At 38.0% G+C, this 21,976-nt stretch overlaps 1 protein-coding gene across 14 annotated transcripts in view; it reads left to right on the top strand.

Annotated features, from left to right (window-relative positions):
- LMO7 (LIM domain 7) overlaps positions 1-16,280 on the top strand; it is a 132,439-nt gene extending 116,159 nt beyond the window's left edge. For 13 of the 14 annotated variants that reach the window (XM_058831133.1, XM_058831120.1, XM_058831115.1 and 10 more), the window contains 10 exons: positions 1,330-1,422; positions 2,757-3,127; positions 4,790-4,855; positions 5,194-5,259; positions 6,925-6,977; positions 8,586-8,805; positions 9,719-9,991; positions 11,315-11,423; positions 13,149-13,251; positions 15,548-16,280. In XM_058831133.1, coding sequence (XP_058687116.1) covers positions 1,330-1,422; positions 2,757-3,127; positions 4,790-4,855; positions 5,194-5,259; positions 6,925-6,977; positions 8,586-8,805; positions 9,719-9,991; positions 11,315-11,423; positions 13,149-13,251; positions 15,548-15,570 — 1,377 coding nt within the window. In that variant the 3' untranslated portion in view covers positions 15,571-16,280. The remainder of the gene's footprint in view (positions 1-1,329; positions 1,423-2,756; positions 3,128-4,789; positions 4,856-5,193; positions 5,260-6,924; positions 6,978-8,585; positions 8,806-9,718; positions 9,992-11,314; positions 11,424-13,148; positions 13,252-15,547) is intronic. The other variant, XM_058831125.1, reaches the window with a different exon arrangement.
- Positions 16,281-21,976: the final 5,696 nt, after the last annotated feature.

Raw genomic sequence — 21,976 nt, 5'->3', positions numbered from 1 at the left:
AGCTGGGCAGTTGGAATCAGGTTGGTTCCTAGGACCTCCGAGTCAGAAAACTGAACCTGCTAATGCAAAACCACCTTGATAAGCAGCAGCTAGAGCTGGAGGGGGATGTTGCAAAGGGAAGGAAGGGGCATTCTTTGTAATCTCAGGATAGCACAAAAAACCCAAGCATACATTTCTGCAAAGTCCTCAGCTCAATGAAGTGCAAGCACATTCAACCACGTTCAGCAAGATATATCTCTGCAAATGAAATTAAAGTTTGTTGTCTGAAGTCTGATGGCATCAGTGAATGTAATTTATTCTGCACAAGCCCTCTTTGGCTGTATTCAGCAGAAAACTGTGATGTCAAAGTACAAGCATAGAAACTCTCTTGCTTTTTGAATTTTTCACCTTTTGTTGTTCCTTGTAGCTTGCAAATTCTGCAAGCCAGCAGCTGTACCTTCCTAAACTTACCTGTAGTCTCTGTTGTGGTTTGGAATTTCTGTTCGATACCTGAAGAGATGGCTTTAAAGAGTGTAAACCTTGGGTCCCCTTTCTTGAGAGCTGACTCAGGCATCTGCCATCACTTTTCTTTCTTTCTCCCTTTTTAGTCCTGAAGTGATAAATTTGACCAGAGTAATAATTATCTTTCTCTTCCCCATCATCCAAGTAATGAATTTTCAAAAAACTAAAAAAGGAACCAAAGTCTTTCTTTTTCTTATTTCCAACATTTTAGAAGGAACACTTTTGACATCCTTAAATACTTTGCTTTTCCCAAGAAAAAAGTGGTGTCTGACAAAACTGCTAAAACATTGACCATATCCTTTGAGCAATGCTTTAAGACAGTCTATTGATTTCATACCAAATCATAATCAAAAGACAAATTTCAAGGTCCAGAAACTGGTTTTTGTTTAAGATAACATTTCAAAAGAATGAGAGTTCTTGCTCACTAATTCACTTTAGTGATCTCTTCATATTTACCATATTAATGTGCCTAATTACAAGTTAAATACAACCACTCTGTTTTTTCAGAAATACCTTAGATAGCTGGGGGTTTTTTGTTCAAATGGTAACTAAACTGGAGGACAGGGACTATGAGGTTGGCTTTTGTGGGATTTAGCATGTAATAAGCCTGGAGTCTCAAAAAATCAATTACAGAGACTCCTTTGGATTGTATTTGAGCCAGGATTTCATTTGTGGCAGACCTAATGTTCTAGTGGAGCTCAGAGTTGTTTTTTGTCTGGTCTGTTTGGTCTGTTAAAAAAGCACATTAAATTCCAGTGTACATTTTAATGAAAATAAGCAAATACCATGTTTCTTATTTGCATGTTTAACTTCAATCTGACCTAACAGGAGAAATACCAACGAGAACAAGAGAAACTGAGGGAAGAATGGCTACGAGCTAAGCAAGAAGCAGAAAAAGAGAGCTCCAAGTATTTTGATGAGGTAGGCTGTAAATAAAGCTTTGATGATTCATTTCATGAGGGGTTTCTTCCCTTATACTAGATGCATGCAAGCAGGCAAATAATTACGTTGTTTATGTCATTTATCTTCTCATTTTGAAAAATAAATTGTTGTCTGTGCCTTGGTAGAAAGAGATTGCAGAAATGGGATGGAAAGGATAGGTGGGATGTATTGATATATGTTGACTTTTTCTCTTCCTTATGAGCTAGTTAGGTAACTAACACAAAAAATATGTTGGCAAAAAGTCACAGCATGTCTTAATTATTGTGATGATAAATGGTCACTTTTGCTGTTTATTTACCACCTGATGCTACTTGTTGGAATTCTGCTTCAATACTTTATCAGGAAGTGTGGTTGTAAGTGTCTGGCTTGTTACTGGCAGACAGTTCATCTGATAAATTTATATATCAAGTCAATAGATTTCCAGTTATATATTTTATAACACTGAATGTGTGTAGTTTCTGTAGATGCTGAATTCTCTGATTGATTGTTGTTTATGGGAAGATGAACAAATTTTTTCCTGAGTATGGGAACTATCTGAGGTATCTCTACTGATAAGTGAGTCCTGCTTCAGGCATGCAAGCTAGATCAGTTGTGTTTACACAGTCATAAATAAGTATACCATAATTTAAGGCTTAAAACTTTAATATGAAAGCTTTTTGAGTTGTTAGAGGACTTTGCTGTACAAGAATGTAAACCATTTTGTATTTTTCTGTCATTAGGGGTTTTGATGGACCCATAAACATCATTTTTTCTCTGCAACTAAAACATCTTTTGACCACTGAAAGGCCTTTTCTCATTTTTGAGAGAAGAGTCATAGAGTGATAGGTCTGAGGCTTGATGCTGAAATGGTAGGAGAATGGAAGAGAGTGGGAGATTCCTCAACATGAGGATTCATGTGAAATTCGTCAGTCTGATAGAGGTTGCAGTGTATATCTTTGTGTATACACTCTTAAGTAGATCTCAGATTTCTAAGTCAAAACAATAGGGAGAAATGCTGGATATCATGCAAGTGTTTGTTTTCCATGAGTATTTAAGTTGACATGTAAGTGATATTTTGGAAAGCAGAATGTTTCACATAGTTGTGGCCATGCTGCCTGTGGTGCTTGCTAAGGCTGGTGTGTCGATTGAAGTTCTTGAGTTAGGAGAATGTGAAACCAAACTGTGTCCTGCATCTTGCACTGGAAGTGCTGGGGATGATTTTAATACATTCTTACATTATAGGATAAATTACCTTTTCTGAGTGAGCAATCTATTTAAAAAACTGGTCCCTTCCCTAAAAACATGATCTTTTTTTTTTCTTTTCTTTGCTACAGGAGCAGACTGTTCTAACCCTAAATACAACATCTGTCACTTCTCAGGCTCCACCTGTGTCCAGCTGGAGAGAAGGCCCTGAAGCAAATGCTCCTGAGGAGCCAGAACGAGATGGGGAAAATGAGCTGGCAGCCAGCTTGCTGCATGAGGAAGAAGGAAGGAGGAGGCTTCAGGAGGAACGGAGGATCCAGGAAGAAGCAGCCCGGCATTTTGAGCAAGAACAGGAATCCCAGGAGCTGGAGCTCGAGAGACAGCGTAAAGAAAGGGAGCAGCAGTATGCTGAGGAGCAGAGGCAGCAGGCGGAGATGGAGGAGCAGAGGCGGCAAGCAGAAAGGCAAAGGGAGGTGCCCGCAGAGGTGCCTCAGTACCAGAGGTGTGCACTTGTGCTAGGATGCACTTTCTCTTCCTTCTGCAAATTCAAATCCGTTTCTAATGGGGCTGTGCCTGTCCTGAACATACAAGGATGTTCATGTAAGATTCATGTTGCAATCAGGAGGCACAAAATACCATACAATAGTTGTTCTTTCCAAGGACAGAAGGATCAGGCATAATACAAAGTTCCTCCCCAAGAATCAAGTGCTATATTACCCTACTTCAGCTTTTTTTTTTTTCTTAATGGGATATGTAAATAAAGTAATTACAGCCAGATGAAAAATGATCTGAAGAACTTAATGAGAAAATTTTGTAAGAATTGTGCATAAACCTGTAAATTGAGAGCCAGTGACTCAACATACAGGGCTTCCAGAAGAAATACCAAGTGAACACTTTTCCAAAAAATGTCTGACTGATTTTCTCTCTCTTATTTTAATTCAACAGTGTAATAATAAAGCTTAATTGCAATTAACTACTGGGTAAATTTGTCACTGAGGAATATCATGGTATATGAGTGAACCGATACTGGCTTACATATCATAACCTGTTAGAGATACCCACTGTGGATATATTTTGTTCTCTCATTAACTTCTTCAGCACATTGATTTAAAAAACAAACAAACAATTATTAGTTCTCAAGTTTGTGTTCTTGCCCAGTTTTCAGACTCCTGTTACAGGAGATTAATCTATCTGAAAACGATTAAACCTGTAGCTTTTCCTTTTTTTTTCTGCATTTGCATTACTGCCTTGTGTATGACTTATGGCTTGAGGTTTCTCTTGAGGTTTTTCTCCTTTTCTTGTGTAAGTAATAAGAGATGAGTGAAGAAAACACATGGTATCAAGCTAAATCTTAGGAGAAAGTAATATGATTAAAAAAACTGCATATATTTCCAGAGGAGGTTGTAAGACCCAGAGTTACTTTAGTTTAATCGAAATCACTGCTGCTTGATATGCCTGCTGAGCAAAGCAGAGACACCATGCTACAATGGCTGAACAGGTTCTTCCTGGCAGCAGAGCCGGGTAACTTCACAATTTTCACTTGTCCCAGTTGCAAGATAATAGGACTTTGTGCGTAACTTGTTAAGCTGCTGTAATATCTGCATATCTAAACCCCTGGTACATTCTTTAGTTGATGGGGATTTCATTGCTTCTGAGGTTGCTACCAAAGGATGTGTTTTGCTAAACACGGGGGGTTTTGCTTTATAGTAAAGGAGCAAGTTCAGTGAAACTGGCCTTAAAATATCTGGTGTTAAATATTTGCTATAAGATGATATCCAAAGATAAGACTTGAAATCTGAAATGTTATATAAATACACACAAAGGCATGATACTTGCTGCAAAGTGGACTGAAGGAGGGGATAGGCAGCTGAAAAGTGTTGCCTGTGGAACTTTGTGAATTTATAAACTGCACCTGTACACTCTTATAGAATAGAAATGTAATTTTTAGAGATCTGCTGTGTTTGGACAAGATTTTCCTCTTCACTTTAAAATGGATGAGATAATAACTGTTGTATACTGATGCTTCTAATTTTTGCAGCACCATAGTCTTTGGGATTCTTTTAACGCATTTGAATTTTCTCAGTTTTCTCTGGGAATACTTACAGTTTGTTCAATTTCTAGAATTTTTTTTTTAATATGCATTTTATCTTTATTTTGCTTCTAGACATTATGAGCGCTATGAAGTATCTAAAACAATAGAGGATCGAGCTGGCCATCCTCTCATTGACAGGTAATAAGAAATTGAATTAATACATAGTTGAAACATCTTTAGCAATAACCATTTTGGCATGCTCATGCTTGGATTCCTTGTCACTTCACAAAAATGTAATTTCGGGCAGTTTTTATGACAACTTTGGTTTTTCTGCCTTCTTTTATCAGTTGAATTTCTGATGTTAAATTAAGAACTTTAGAACTTAAAGAACTGTACCTGTTTGGGGTGTTTAATTTAAACTGCTTTTTTTCTTCCCTTAAGGATCTATTTTGGATTATTTCCCTTATGAACTATTATTTGTGTTTAAGTATGTCTTTTTGTATATGAACATAATGTTTCTTTTTTTTCTCCAACAGGCATTATGAGCGTTATGAAGTTTCTAAAACCATTGAGGAGCAACCTGGACAGTCACTTGCTGACAGGTATATCCAATATTGAATCTCAACACTGACTGTAACACCACCATTTCTTTGTTAGAAAACTTTTAAAATTCTAACAAACTTTAGTCATAGCAGGTAAATGTATACATTGGATTGCTGCTGTGTTTTGCAGTTTTTATGGCATGTTTTCATATTGAAGAAACAAGAGGCCAAACTTTTGTCAAATTATACCTTGTGTTGTAAGCATCAGTCAGTGGGATTCTATGGGGAGAAACATAATATGAGATGAGATGAATATGTGGGTGGTACTAAACTGACTTGGCTGGAAAACAATTTCGGATATCTTGTGGTTGTGTCATAGCGCGCTCTACAAACTAAGGTGCAGTCATCCCAATTAGGGTTGTGCAACTTGAGAGAGTAAACAAGAAGGTAAGTAAGAGGCAGCAGCAGCATATTTATCAGGGAGGTAATGCATATTGCTCTTGTAATTTACACAAGTTATTTTTAAGTTGCAAACTCTTGTTTTACAAATCAAGCCTTTGTTTTGCATCACATCTCACAGTATTTCTGAAGGATGACTTGTGCTGTGTATTTGAGCACTTCTTGCAGTTGAATTGAGCATACCTCTCTTATATAAAGAGAGATTTAAATTACAAGTAACAATTAATGAATCTGTTACTAGTGGAAGATCCAGATCTAATTTCAGAAGGAGCATGCATTAAGTAGTTACATCTTGGTTATATATGTGAGGAGGACACTGATTATTTCTTCACTACAGGCAGCTGTGAAACTTGCATCTCTTTAATAAATATTAAAATCGGTCCACACCATAGGACAGTCAGTAAGAACTTAAAGAAGCAAGATGTGATCCAGTTTATGCTTCATTTGTCTCCAGATAAAGGACAAGACTCCTTCAAAACACAGTTGTACAGCCAAAGCTGTACATGTAAACACATTAATGTAGCAGTTTTGAGTTAGGACCAAGCAAAGTATTTCTTTTTAAATCCTTTCTTTTTGAGTTATTTTAAACCAAAAATTTGGCTGTACTACTTGAGACTACTTGATACAGCATGGAGGTGTTGATGAAGCTCCTGCTCTGTATTGTCAGAAAATAAACTTTTTGCCATGTCTCCCTTTATGTGACATTTGTTGAATGCCATTTCTTGGCTGAAACTCATTAAAAAATTATGCTGCTAGGTATAATCAGTGAACAATAATTTTTTTCCAAAACCAATTTGCATGCAGGATTTGAGGAGGTGTTTTGCTTACAGTCTAGTAAAAGTGCTGAAGTATGATTTAAGTTTCTCATTAAGCCAAATCAATTGTAAATCTGCTCTGAAAGTTCTCACTTCTTTGTCAGACCGTAGTCTTCACAAAGCTTCCAGAGGAAAGGACTTGGATTTTTACATGTTTTTGTTGAAACAAGTACAATGATCAGTTCCTTATGCCTGAAGCACTGACAACTTTCAGTACAAAATTTTAACTTTTAATTTGTGATTATCTATTGACATCTCAATATTGACATGTTCTTTTCCCATAGGTCTTTAGGTTTTTTTTTGCCTCTTGTTTTAAGTACAGCATAAGTTGTTGATGGGAGGGATGGTGAAATAAAGAGAGGACTGGTTCTATCATCTGCAATGATAAGAGCTTTGTCTGTAATGAGGTCTTGTAATTAAGATAGAGAAATTAATCTTTTTATATCCTTAGGAATAAATCAAAGTCAACTACAGAACTGAATGAATTTAACACAATCAGAAATGGTAAGTAATGTGTAATTTCCATGATATTTAATTTTCGGGGAAGGGAGGGAGGAGACTAGGAAGAAAAAGATTTAGATGTGTACATATAGCCATCCTAAGAAAATTATTTTTTAGTGTTCTTTTTGATAGCTGCATTATAAATTCATACTATGCCCCAGTTTAATGAACTTTCAACAGCAAGAGGAAAATCATACAGTCAACATAAAAGCCAAGGACAAATATGATTAACTACTCTCTTGAAGATGGTGATTGCAAATGGCTCTTACATGCCTAAATTTTAATGACTGATTTTTACATGAGATAAAATCAATCATGCAGTTATATCACTGAAGGTATGTGTAGATTTGATACATTGACTCTGTCACCAAAAAAAAAAAAAAAAAGCTGAGCGTACCAAGATGATGAATTTAATGTATTTAATTCAACTTTTTGTCTTCTTAATTTCAGTTAGTGTAGTAATAACAGAGCAAGAAGTCAGCTCTCAATATGTCACAATGGCTTGTGTCCTGGACTCCAGTTCAGTTCCATGACTTTGGTTGTATTAGAGGAATTATGTGCAAAGCAAACAAACCAATTTTATGAATATGTCGGAGTCAAAAATGCCTGCAAACTACTTTTGTGTCTAAAACATGGTTAAAAAGAGTAATCACAAGTGCACAAAGTATAATCAAAGTATCTTTGATTACACAAGTAATCAAAGAAAAGTAGATGTATTAGGGGATATATTGCAGATTAAAAATGTTGTTTTCATCCATTAAAGCACTGTCATTGAAATTAAAGAGAAAGTAAACTTCCATAGTATTTTATAATCCATTATAATCACCAATAAATCCAAGAGCAAATCTATAGTCAGAGCAGCATTTAAAAGGATTGAAATTTCAATTGAATGACTAATTGCTGAATAATTTTCTTAATTATTTTTACTATAAAGAATAGGTACTGAATCTAGGAAATAAAAAATTTTTGCCTTCTGATATGTCAACACCTATTGGAGAAAGATTGCTTATTTGTTTACCTTTCCAAATTTTCAAAGACCATCTATACTATAAATTTCATTTCAACTCAGTAGTTAACACATAATCCAAATAACTGAAAGATTTCTTTCTCCCTTTTATATCTATATAAAGCAGTATAAAGCAGTGTGTTTAGTGCCTTGAAGACAGAAAGAAAGAAATTCTTATAAACAGAGACAACTTACAGAAGAGTATGAACTCTTAAAGAGTGTATCCCATTGTTTAACTATGTATTTTACACATGGTTCAGTTTATATTGGAGGAAGAGTCCAAATTATGGCACAAAAAGTGGTGATACCCTTTTAAAAAGAGGAGTATTTACAAGAAATGCCTATGCATATACACTTAGGAAGTGAAGGAAAATGCATTTACATTAAGCATTATGTAAAGACTACATTAATGGCAATACAAACAAAAAAAATTTTAGTAATGTTGTATTGGTTAGTTTTACCTGGCTGCAAAAGGGACCTGGAATAACTTGTGAATGGAGTGATGAACAATAGCTCTTGGAATTACAGCCAGAGCGCTGACAGAATGATAACTGCTTTTGTGCCTTGGGGTGTCTAGCTGATGTTTGCACATGTTGTCTGCACAGGTACCCAGACCAAGTATTCAGAAAGGTCCTGGAACACGGGTGAGTCACAGAAGAAGTCTCAGAAGGAGCAAAACCTGTCTGCAGCAGAGTTGGAGAGACAGCAAATCCTTCAGGAAATGAGAAAGAAAACATCTCTACACACGGACAGCAGCTGGATTAGGCAGCGCAGTGCCAGCATACATAAGGAGCCCGTTAGTCTGTACAGCAGTAGTATGAGGAGGTAGGAGTCACATTAAAAATTAACTCTGTCTCTCATCAGACAGTTTTCTTCAGTTATTCTGAACCTCAGCTTATATTACAGAGCATAGAAACAAATTGAGTCTGTGAAATGCCGTAAGGTAAACTGCATAACTGCACAAATAGGACAAAATAGCTGTATTACAACTGGGATTGAATGGGGTTTTTTGCAAGTAAGGAATGTGGATGTGACCTGTGAATAACTCAGCTGCTCATTTCTTGGTTGGTATAGCAGCAATGGAAATCAATAGTGTGCCTTGTGACTGACTCATGTGTTTAAGAATTTCAACACAGCAATTTGTTTTGGAAATTAATTATTGTGGCTAGGAAGTATACCTTTTTCAACACAGAAATATGTCGTAAAGTTTGGATAGTTTATTTTTTGCTTTATTTAACGTCTGAATGTTGGATTTGTCACTTAGGAGACAGAGGAATTATCAGTCAGGAGAGTGTTTGGTTATTGGGCCAACACCTTGTACCTGTGTGATGCTATCCAGTCTGGGTGGATTGTTATTTTTAATCTGGTATCCCTTGGAGAAAACATAAACAAAGTTGGTATCTGAGGTCTGTTGCTGTGTGGATTTTGATAGTTACCTGTTTTGATACACCCTGATAAGGCTGCAGTGAAGTGTTTTGCTTTTAGTAAGTAGCTGTTAAGTGCCACCTCTTTTGCTTAGCCTGTTTTTTCCCATGAGAACTACAGCTGGACACAAAGGATAATCCACTACTCATACATTTTAAATCAGTACATGAAGAATATTGCTCAGAGTGATCAAACATATTCATCCTAGAAAATATTAAAAATGCAAGGATAATGGCTTTCTCTTTAAAAAATCAGCATTGTTGCTCCATCTGTACTGCCATTTACATTTGAGGTACTTGTATCTCTGTTACAGAGGGGAGTCTTTGGACAATCTTGATTCTTCAGGAATGAGGTCATGGAGGCACCATTCATGGCTGAACCAGTCTGCATCCTCTTCATCTCTATCTTCTAGTCAAGATTTTAGTCGCCCAGTGTCCACTTCAAACCGAGCCTACATGTGCACTCCTTCCTCTAGCAAAGCACCTCCTGTGACCACCTCTGCAAGAGCCCCCTCCACGTCCCAGACAGCTCCTCGGGCTCAGTCTCCCCTCTCTGCTTCCCAGTCCGGGTCCCAGACACGCAGCAGGTGAGTGGGTGCCCTTTTTCCGGGAAGGTAAAAACGTTGGATGGCACTGAAGAGCAGACTTTGTGTCTATGCTGGGCTTGCAGCAGTATTCTTGTCCATAACATTGATTAATTAACAAATACCTGGAGTCTTCTAGCTGGAGAGGACAGTGGAAGTATGGACTGGTATTACCTCCCTGCTCCAGTCACTCAGAAAATTCCCCAGGTTTGTCATCACTGCTTGACATTGGTTAAAAAAAACCTGAACTTGAATAATCTATCTGCAGTCTCTGAGCTCTGTGTTGGTTACCAAACGGATTAGCAAAGGCCTGTTCCAGATAGCATTTCTGACATTTATTTCCCTTGGTTTGTTTTAACAAAAGATTCCTGAAACCCACGCTTAATGACCCTCATCTTGGTCTCTCCTCCTCACTTCCTGGCATGTGGTCAATATCATCTTGAGGAGCACTCAGGAATGCTCATAACCCTGGAGAATTACAGAGTAGGATGTTGATTTTAATCTAGGAGGAGAAAGCAAGAATTGAAACATATTTTGAAACAAAAATGGAATTCAGCTGTGGTAGGGTAGATAACTCTGCTATTTTATGTACTTGAAACATTTTAAAAATACCTCAGGATAGTACTCTAGAGAGTCATCCCACACAGAATTACATGTGTTATATATAACAACAGTGAACACTACTTCACTAGCTCTTACACTCTCAGGCACTTAGTGATAAATTGACCCCATTTTTTTTTTTAAGCTAGTCTTTTACATTCTGGATGATGTAAGAAAATTACCTTCTTAACCGTATTTGCTTCTCTTGTTCTCACTTCTATTTGCTAGCACCTTGGTAGATCTATGGAAACTACCTCCGTGTGGCTTATGTTCAAAGAGTTAACATAATATTTTATCTCCAGGACTAGCCTTCTTTTATCTAACAAGGTGCAGATGGTGGGACTTGGAAGGGGTGCTTGGTAAAACTTAACCTTCTGGATAGTTCCCCACAACTAAGAAGGCAGGAGCACAAAACCTGTGTTGTTACTCTCCAAACTTAACAGTACAGTTTTTATTTGTAGAAACTATTTTATACAATGAAATACGTGCCAAGAATGTGACAGAATTTCGTAACTTTTTCCTATGTAAATTTGATATAAATTATAACACTTCAGCTTTCCATGGCTTTCAGATCGACTCTAAATAACATTACTTTCCCCAAGCAGCCTAATAGTCCAGTTTTCCCCTATGTGTTTTTTGTTTTTAATCTCAAAAAGTATTTGATAACTCTTCTTTGTCTTTTAAACATTTTCAAGCTGGTTTTAAGGTTTTTCATTCTATATTTAGGTCAGTCAGTGGGAAGAAAATCTGTTCATACTGTAATAACATTCTGGGCAAAGGAGCAGCCATGATCATTGAATCTCTTGGTCTTTGTTATCATTTACATTGCTTTAAGGTGAGAGCTGGGAGTCGCATCGTGAAGGAACAGGAACTAATCAGGAGCACGCATGGCTACTCAGTGTTATGCTCACAGGGGTTCTTACTAATCACCTGCTTTGCCTTCTACTCTTGACAGCATGCATATTTCCATGAGGCAGTCCCATTTGCAGGCATTTAGCACTCCACTCTAGAAGTTTCTTAAATGCCAGAGCTAACAAGTAGGATTTTGATAAGCAAGATGAGCACATTGACTGTGAGATCAAAGATATCCTTCTTTGAATAGGTGGCAAAATATCAGAAAATGCTGAACCACTTCTTCCAGAGAAAGCAGCTCCTCTAAAAAATTAAAATCTCAGCCTAGACCCTGGCAATTGAATCATTTAAGATGACCCATCCTTTCTAAGCAAGTCTAGTCTAGTCTTAACAGAGAGTATTCATGTGTTGTTTTCCAAATAAAGGCATGTTGGAAGAGTTCAATGTGGCCGGATAACCCAGAACAATACCAAAAAGTGTCTTTAATGCTACTCAGCCCTAGTCACAAACTAAGTCTACTAGCTCATGCCCAGCACTGAGACCTAGACCTACTTACATGATTTCCCATCAGCTTGGGACATTTGCAGAGCTGAAAGAATAAATGTTTGCCTGCAAAAAACAGCAAAGCAGTCCTGTTCCCCTGCTCTCAGACTAGATGTGGAATTAGACTATGACTTGGAGGTGCTGTTGAACCCTTCTTCTTCTCTGACTTCAAGAAAAAGTTTTCCGTGTCTAGTTCAGAACACGTGTCTTCTGTGTCCAGCTCAAGTGCATCACCTGGAATATTACTAGAGATTGACTCCAAGCTCTTCCTGGTCCTGCCTACCTAAGCAGGAGGGACAGGACTAATCCATAGTGATCAGTTGCCATTCACTTTTCTGCAGGACATGTATTCTGTGTGAGACAATCCACCTGTAGATCATAACCTATCTAAGAAAATGCCAAGTTTCTGTTTTCCAAATTTCTGAAAATTAATGAGCTGTTGAACAGACTGCCATCTAAAAGATTCATTACTTGATTAAGCAGGGAAACTATCTGTCCTTTGTAAATTCAGTAAGGGGAGTATTATATTTCAGATTACATTCCTTCCAGATGTGGTCCATATTCACAGCAAGTACAAGTTTAGCCACCATAGCTAAATAGCTTAATGTTAGTATGGCAACAGTCAAGCCCCTTATGTGTTTATGTAATGAAAATTAAATCAGCCCCATCTCTCCAAATCAGAACTTGTTTTGATGATGCAAACCCAGGAAATTGGGAGTGCCCTGAGTATTTGCTGCTTCAAGTGCCAAGGGACTGAGGACACCAGCAGTGTATAGTGCCGCATGGAAATCTGCAAGTAGCACACCCAAGTGTTCTGTGCCAAAATTCCTGTTGCCATCTAGAGAACAAATTTTTTTTGTGCCAAACCAATTGTAGTTTTCAGAGAAACCAAAGTAAAAATTAGATTTAATGAACTAATCTCTAAAAACCGTCTGCTTTATGTTTGCTTACTTGGTGTATCTCTGCTACTCATTGTCCAGTTGTTGCCTTAAAATACTTTCTCAGGGTTGGTTGCATTTTGACCTACTAATCGTTGCACATTTGCTTTTAGTGATTGTGGGGTTATGGTTCAGGCTTTGTTGAGCTTAATCTGAGCTGCTTTTGAACAGCATTTTTGTTTCTTAGTATTTTGGAAGGAGTTGCTAATTATTCATGTGTGATTCAGTGTGCTGCCTGTGGATGCGACCTTGGTGGATCCCGCTCTGGAGCTGAAGTCAGGATCCGAAACAACAAACTCTTCTGCAACGACTGCTATATCAGATTTAAAAGTAAGGCAATCCAACTGCAGTGTGCATGACTGTAGCTCTTCTCTGTGCTCTACAACCTCAAGTGTTTGCACAGCTGAGCCACTTGATAGCTTTCTTGTTTAGCTTTAAGTTAGGGAATAGGTTCAGCAAGGTTTGATTGCCAGTTTCTGTCTTTTGTGGGGTAATCATTCCTAACTTCTAACTCACTGGTAGCTGATTTTACCAACTTGTTATTATGCAGTTTTGAACAGACAACATGGTATAGTCATCTTTCTTCCCTCATAGATCTGAGAAAGTGGTGTCAAGGAGCTGTCAGGTGCTAAGCAGGCTTGTCTTGATAAAAGGGAACCCTTTTTGAAAAAGTGTCTACATTTTCTTAAAAAGAAAGCTGAAATATGTATTTAATTCAGTCCTGATACATACCTGGAAAGCAATTAGTTTATCTTGTGCAGATGGCACAAATGCTGGTTTCTTTTCGTGATGCTATTATTATTGGAATTATAGGTCTGTAATTGGTTATTCATTTAGGTACAAGTTCAGGAGGAATTGGTTTACTTACAGATCTTAATTAAAAGGTGCAGTATAATTTTTTTCCTTCTTATGGTTTGCAGAATTCTGATTTATTGGCGCATGATGTTAAGGCTTTGTATAGTGGTATTTAGGTCTTTTTTTCTGCTGTCATAGATGATGGTAGACAACCTCCTAATTTTGTTAAGTATCAGGAGTTTCATATGGCTCTTTTTTTATGTAGCAAATATGGAATTCTATAGGATGATAAGAATCAGGGAAGGGAAATAATTCCTGAATTACTTCCTGGGAAAAATGTCTGTGTTTCTGTATGAGCTCAGCACATTTTTCTCACGGTGGATGGGAAGGCAGTGAAGGGAACAGGATATTCATGCTAAAGCGTTTGAGCAGGAACTGGGCAGCTGCTGGCTGTGAAACCTAGCTCAGGAAAAGAGAAGCTCTGCATCTGATGCTGTTGCTGTTTGCAGGCTCTTTTTGACTTCCATGAAGAGAAGTCACAGAAATGATTATGTGTTACCCGAGCTAAAAACAGAGAGCATCACAACACTTCGTGAGGGTAATAGCACATTCAGAGACTAATGTTACATGCAAGGATGCCACTGTGATCAGTGGAAGGAGGAAGAGAATCATTTCCTTCCATCTGGAGGTTATCCAGGGCACTGGGTCATACTGTGTCTATGTATCTCCTTATTGACAAGACTACACTGAAGTAACTGTTCCTATTTGAAGCACGCAAATGTGTGAGAGATTCACTTTGGAGCTTGCTCATGTTATTTTTTGTCTCTGTCTTTTCTTTTGGGGGGAAATATTGCTGGATGAGTTGGATAAGTAATTTTATTATGGATGAATTGCTATTTAGTCTCTCTTTGACGTTACAGCCCATAAAGTCACAGCAGTGCCTTTCAGAAGCAGAGCTGATCTGTGAGGAAACGTTTCTATTCCCTTCCCTTCAGACTGCATCTACTTGGGCCAGTGGGCACCTCAAAACATAATTGTATGAGATACAAGTAAAATCAGGAGTTGTAAGAACTTGTAGGTACAGAACAAAATATTCAAATTAGTGATTAGTAATTGAAGTCAGCTATTTGAATAATACAAAAACCAGCGATGCAATTACTGCAGTGAGAATGTATTGGCAGCACAGCATAGGCCTGTGATGCAGATTACTGTTTTTTGCAGTTGGCATCAGACATCAACCTGGCTAGTTATTTGTTAGTTTGGAATGTGAACACATTGGCTGAAAGGTTTGATAAACTGATATTCAGTTTGAAATTTTATGTAATTTCATGTGATATTTTTGCACATTTTTGTGTTAATTCTGTGATTTAAACTTGGAATGTTCTAGTGAAACACCACTGTATTGGCAGATACCTACAAAGATATGCAGAGAGGATAAAAAACATTCTTTATATTGTTACAGTTATTTAGCAAATTTTAATTTCATTATTGAAGGGTAAATTTAGAAAAACTATCACTCTGTCTCTGTGCTAATGCTGAAGATAATTCTCAAGAATTTGGTAAGGTGCATGTTCTGTGGAATATGACTTGGCCTGAAATACTTGCAGTGCTATAATTGGATTCAACTCAAATTTGTATTGTTTATTAAATTTGGATTGCTTGGTTCAGAATGTATGCCTTAGTATGTTATAATTTTCAATAAGTATTTGAAACTTTAAAATGTTCTTTGATTATTAAATTACTATTTTAAACTTTAAAATGTTAATTGTTGTCACAAACATTCTTCAGTAGCTAGATTTTACTGACCCTTTTTTTTGTCTCTCCCTAACAGCTGGGCAACCAACCTGCATGTGAAGCAAATGAAGATATGAAACCACTGTCACAGATACAAGAAGAGGTGATTGCTGCTGATGTAGATCTATGAATATAAATATTGTGTGTGTGTTTTTTTTCTAAGAGTAACTCTTGCTTGTCTAGTCTTCATAGCAATACCTTGTATTCTTCATATAACTATTTTTATTTATAAGAAAGTAATTGCAGTAAGGAAGTAGCTGGGAAAACTGCTTTCACATTTTCAGCTTCAAGTATTGAGAGTGCAAGAGAGAATAAGTATATTTTCAGTAATAACTTCAAAATATTTTTGAGGCTTATAATCAACTAGTTGACTTTCCAATGGTATATGAAGAGGGTATTTTGTTTCTAAGCTCTTGAAATGAGCGTTAGAGAAATAGCTAATATAAATATATATTTGCAATTGCTGTCTTTATTTTTTGACATATACTGAAAGTGAATTCTCTAGGTTAATATGAAGCTGCATTTAAATGCACACAAATGTGTTTGCTTTCCATATGCTGGTTTCTAAAATTATGTGCTTTTTTTGAAACCTAAATACAAAGAATAATCTGTTTGCTCAGTGGTGTTGGCATAATATTCTGTGGAATCCATTTAAGTGAGAGAGTTTTCTTTTCCCATTTGGAAATGTAACTATCACTCTTTCCTCTGAATGGAGAGTGATTGTTGAATTACCATATATTTGTAAATAAAAAAATCTGATGTTGCATTTATTAGAAGTTTTTGTCCTTTCTGTTCAACTAAAGATGTCTAAGGTAATGTGTGGAAATATAAAATTGTTTGATTTTCATCTTGGGAAAAATACTTGTTCTGACAGGATTAAGTTGTTCACCTAAATATATGCAAGAACAATAGTTCTTCCATTTCTCTTTTACTTTGTAGTCAATGTCAAAGTCTGTGTGCAGCTTATTCATCAAGCTCATCATGCTCTTTCTCTTGAGTATTCAGAACCAGTGGTGAGACCTATATGCCCACCCCTGAAAAGCAATTAAAAGAAGTAGATGTTCCTCAAAATTGCTCTGTTGTTGCTAGAAATGAAGTGCTGAAAATATTTTTGGGTAAGGTTCTGCTCCTTTTGAAAACACAGCTGGAATGTGCACTATGTCACAGTGGTAACTTCCAAATTGTTTTGTTCAACGGCTTCCCCAAATCTTTTCATGCCTGGTTATGTACCCTCTTGTGCCCATATCCTTGGAAACAGTGAAAAAACATAGGCTGTGCATCAGAGGAATTTGGGGGAGCGTTTTATGGGTAAAACTGAGGAAGAGGAAGCTGGGAGGTGTTGGAGGACTCTTTCTTAGGTGTCAGCTTGTATATGGCAGCATGAAGAGCTGCAGTGAGGCTATAAAGCAGCTTAGGGTGCTCCTTGCTCTCAGGGGATTTTGGAGGGGTGGGGGTGGGATGATGTGTAGGAGAGCTCACAGATTGGGAAGAGAGATTGCGGCTGTGATAGCTGGGGGCAACAAGGGAAGATTGTGCTGTTTTGGCATAGTGGGAGAACTTCACCTGCACTCCTGTAGTTTCTCCTGCTTGTAACTGAACGCTGAGTTCTGAATTACAAAGTGCCAAACATTATTTTTATATTTGCTTTAAACATCATTATAAAAATCTAAAGTGTCTCATCAACCAAACTTGGCCTTGTTTTTTGATATTCAGTTAAAGACTGGTAAAGAGATTTAATTTGGTTTTTACTGTTGTGATAAGTAATGACATGGCAGACCACAGATGAGAGCACTGAGATATGAAGACCCTAGTTGTCAAGTACAAACTATGGACTCATAGGCACACTGCCTGCTCACACAGGTTTCTGGAGTCCTTGTTGCTGCATGTGGAAGAAGCTTGCTTCCCTGAGAGCTATTCAGAATCTGATTTAGGTACAATGCAGATCTGGCTTTCTGTTAAGCACATACCTTGGATGGACATGGTGTGGATGGCCCTCTACATGGTAGTTTTCAGACTTCATTTATTGTAGACAACATCTACAATAATGAAGCACTGTCCACCTGCCCCCCGAATTCTTGATACCTACAGTCTCCAGGAGCAGCCCCGAAATACACTGAGACATGTTTCTTTTTTGTCCAAAGTCAGTTTCTCAACTGCTAACCAATGAATCTATCTTAGCCTATCCATGATCCCCCCTCTCCCAGCACTGTGTTATGCAGCAAAACTGTGAGAAAATTTAGGGATGGCGATGCTGTTCTTTGCATCTTGAGGCCAGACATGTTTCCCTGTCCATGGGAATTAGTCAGGCATGGAAATTGGCTGATGGTGAGAAATGGAAGGAAGGAAAATTCAGCAACCTGTGGTCAGCAATGCCTGACTGATGTCCCACAGCCTGCCGTGGCATGCTCTGAGCCAGGCTGGCTTCTTCTAGGTGGTACTAGGAGTACTTCACTCAAGTAATTCCACACAGGTTCCAATTTCATTTTCCCACAAAATATCTGCAAGAAGAGTGATTTATTTCATTAGTTTGCTTGTGCACAAATGAGTGGGATTTCAAATTTAGCGGGCCTCAAAGAGCTGAAACTGAAACTCTTGAAGAGTTGAAGCGGAGTTTCCACCAGTGTTAAAATCCTGGTTTAAACAAGGCTTCTTCAAATCTACATTTGCTAAATCACATTGGCAAACGTGAGTAACAAAAATTCCTTCATCCCCTCCGTCCTGTGAAGAGGAACAGGCAGAGGAGCCCACCTAATGAATGTTGTATTTGTCTGTTTTGATCCTTGCTGAAGAATTTGGAGTATGTTGGGCTCTTAAGTTCAGCAAACCTGGTTATTGACACAAGATGGCAGTGTGGAAGTGCACCTTGCACATTAAAAAGCCCTTTCTGTGATTGTAATATCATATTAAAGGGGTTGTGTTTGCTAAATGATGCTAAAGTTATGATGTAAGATAACTTCCTCTTAGTCTTGGGCCTTTCTCCCCACCTGGCATCATGGAGGTGGAATGTACAACTGAATCTGGGACATCTATGGTTCTTTTGTTTGTTGGTTGGTTTTTTTTTTGCTATTTCATTAATTAGCTGCTGCTTAAAATAGTACAAGATAGGGGTAGTGGTAAAGAGAACAATTCCTGTGGATAAAGATGAACTAGATGATTTCCAGTGGAGGTTTTCGCTGTATTTTGTTGGATTCTTTTTTAAGGTACTGTTCAATGAAGAAGAACCAATTGTTCTCCCTCAGTTCATCAGCTGCAGAATGCTGTTTTAAGCCCTCAAACACACAGGTCTACTGGAGAGCTGGTACTGTACTGCTGCTAAACTCTGAGTACATTTAGGGCTGTGTGCTCTGTTCAATACTCCTGGGTGCAGGGTGCTGCTTGGGGTGCTGTTGTCTGGGACATCTACCCAGGGCTGCTCTGGCTATGGTGCAAGCCTGGGAGATACTCATGCAGCTGCCAGGGCAGGTTTTGCAGGATGCTGTAGTACTGTGCAGTGGGCAGCGGAGATTTATGAGTAAACAACTGAATGAACATCAGCTCCTTAGAGCCAATGGTGCAAAGTGTGATTTCATGGGCTGGCGAGAACATGTCCACTGTTCGCTGAGGTGCTTGGCTGTCTCAGCTTCACTGACATCAACAGACATGCAGACGGTGGCTTCCATGTAGACACCTACATTACTGCACACCACTTTACTTAATGCTTATTTGGCTTAAAAAAATATCCAGAATTATCTGGGAAACTCTTGATTTAGCTAAATCTCCCTCCTCTTTAGGCTTTCAGGCTGTCAGCTAACTAACTGCAGTGTACATTTGAATACGGCTTTGGAACTTAGTGGTCTATGGATAACAGCTCTGTCACAGGTCAAGGTTTAAATAGAGTGGCACTTCAAAAATAGAAAATGTTTTCACTGTGGTTTTTGTCTAATACATAAGAAAAATCAAATGTCTTGGTGTAAAATTCAAGGTACTGCACATGTTCTTAGTTTTTATGAGAGTTTCTTTCAGAGTTTTTATAACAGGAGATTTGTCAGAAATTTCAAGATGAATTACCTTTGGGTTCACCTGTTCAGGCAAGCTGTCACACCACAGGCAATGCTGATTAGTGGCACGATTTATGCAGCAAAGCCCACTTTTAGTGCCTGATGTCTGAGTTTGGAGTTCACACTGACACCAGAAATGGTCAGAGCCAGTCTTGTTATTTTCAGTAAAATACTTTTCAGGTGAATCCCAAGGGAGGGTTCAAGTGATAAGTTCAACACTTCCCTTAGGTAATAGCTGTTGTTGCATGGCCCAACCTTGTCACAGATGGAGGGGGAAAGTGTTTGAAATCTGACAATGTGAGCTCAGTGTGAGAAGTGGTATGCTTGCAGCAGTGTTTTAAATTCCAGCCAATCACCTGTAATGGATTAGCAAAATCTGTGCCATGACTGTAATAGAAGGCTTATTAGCAGCAGGCATAATTACATAAAAGCACTCCAGCATTTTCATTTTAGCTCCATGCCTCTTGGTAGCTAGGGGCACCAACATAAAATAACATATGAGGATGATGTAAAGTGCTTCCTCCCAAAAGGGATGTTCTAGGGTGAGCAGTAGGGTATCAGTTTATTAAAGCTGGAGAATTTTTTTTATTGGTTCTACCAACTTGAAACAAACTTGCCAGTACCTGCTGTAGGCAACAAAAGCTCCAAAGACCTGTCTCATTGTGCAATGGGAATTACTGCGTTCTCCTGTATAAAGAACCAAAACACTTTTTAAAAAATATGTACAAGGGTGTATGTACCTACAGATCCTCTTTATTGAGTCACAATAGAAGACAGAAAAAGCTCAGACTGTCAAATGAACCGTTCATGAACACAACCCTGTGAGAGCAGGCCTGTGTTTGGCACAGCGTGCCCTCCTAAATGGCTGCCTGCAAGTACCTGGGCCAGAGCAAATGTTTCTGATTCCCTGAACTGGAATTTGTTCTTGTCCTCAGGCACTCAACCAGATGTGCCATTTATTGCTGCTTCAATTGCATATGGCCCTTCTGTGCTGGAAATTCACAGACTTCAAGGTCACACCAGGCTATATTTGGTCTGCCTGTATCGCTACAAAGATCAGAATCTCTCATCCAACAATTCCCATATTGAACACACAGTGAACACTGTTCATTCAAAGAAGAGTGATGTTCTTTGCTGGAAAGAAGCTCTATGTAGATCTGAAATATGCAAAGGATGAAAAATCTACCACATGTCAACGTAATTTCTTCCAGTGGTTAATGAGCACTCTTAAAAATGTTAATTTTATTTTTACTTATTTTAATGAGCTTTCTAGCTTAATAAAATAAGCTTTTTGATTGTATTTTTGTTCATTTAAGTTGATTTAGACTTCTAGAGCTAGATAAATTCTCTTTGTTCTTTCTTAGATTGTACATATGTCTTTTTTTGTTGTTTTTGTTGGGTTTTTTGGTTTGGTTTGTTTCTCATAGCTGTGCATAAAGCCTTATTGCTCACGTTAAACACAAAACACAAGTTTACTTCCATGGGTGGACATTGCGGATTGAAAGATCTTCCCTTAGTGAACTGCAACACAAAACTTTCCCAGAAGATTTAGAACACAGGATAAATAATCCTGAAGAGCATAAAAAAAATCTGAGGCTGTATAAGGATTTATTTGCATAAGGCAAATAAGAATTAATTGTCCATAAGGGAATTTTGCTGCATAGCTTTTTGGGCATAATTACTAAGGTTTTGGTTTGCCTTTGTTGGAATGACCATGCCCAAAGTCCTGTGTGGTTCTAAATTTCCCTGTCTTGGGGAAGCATCTGTAAGAGATTTCCATGCTCTTGTGTTTGGACAGACAAGGGGACAAGATGACATTCCACTTTTATTTCTCAGCATGAAATGTCATGCAAATGACATTTGTTATTTGACAAATTGACATTTGCATGTCAATGCAAAAGATACAATTAGTTCCTGCTATGTTTGGCAGATATTGATGGGAGGGGTCCAGCTTGTGGCCTTTCATCAAACTCCAGCTCTGCAAAGATAACAACTGCTGTCTTTTGATGCCCATGTAAACAAGATTCCTGCAGAGAAAGTCTAGCTTTTCTTTCATGTGATACTTTAAATAAAATTAGTTCCTGCTGAGGTAACTGTTGCATTTATGAGATATATATGTGCTGCACCTCACTATTAAAGCCAGGGGGTTATACTCCTGTCTGCATACATCATAAAAAAATCCCAAGACAGTTTAGGAAAGCCCCACAGCAATAAAAGAAGGTAGTAAACAAGCAGCCTTCAGCCAGTCACAGCTGCTGTCTGTGAATAAACCACAGCCACCAAGTGCAGTGAGCAGCAGAATGGCGGTCATAAGTTGTGCTATTCACAGTACTCTGTGCAAAATGCACATTGCAAATGTATTTCTATCAACAGTTGCAATGCATACAAGTACTTTTGTATCTCAGCAAGTAAACAAAAAAGTGACAAAT

Source organism: Poecile atricapillus, chromosome 1, assembly GCF_030490865.1.
Source record: "Poecile atricapillus isolate bPoeAtr1 chromosome 1, bPoeAtr1.hap1, whole genome shotgun sequence".
In the NCBI taxonomy this organism is placed as follows: Eukaryota; Metazoa; Chordata; class Aves; order Passeriformes; family Paridae; genus Poecile; species Poecile atricapillus.
The sequence above is the reverse complement of the archived record's forward strand: the minus strand, read 5'-3'. Positions and strand labels throughout refer to the sequence as shown.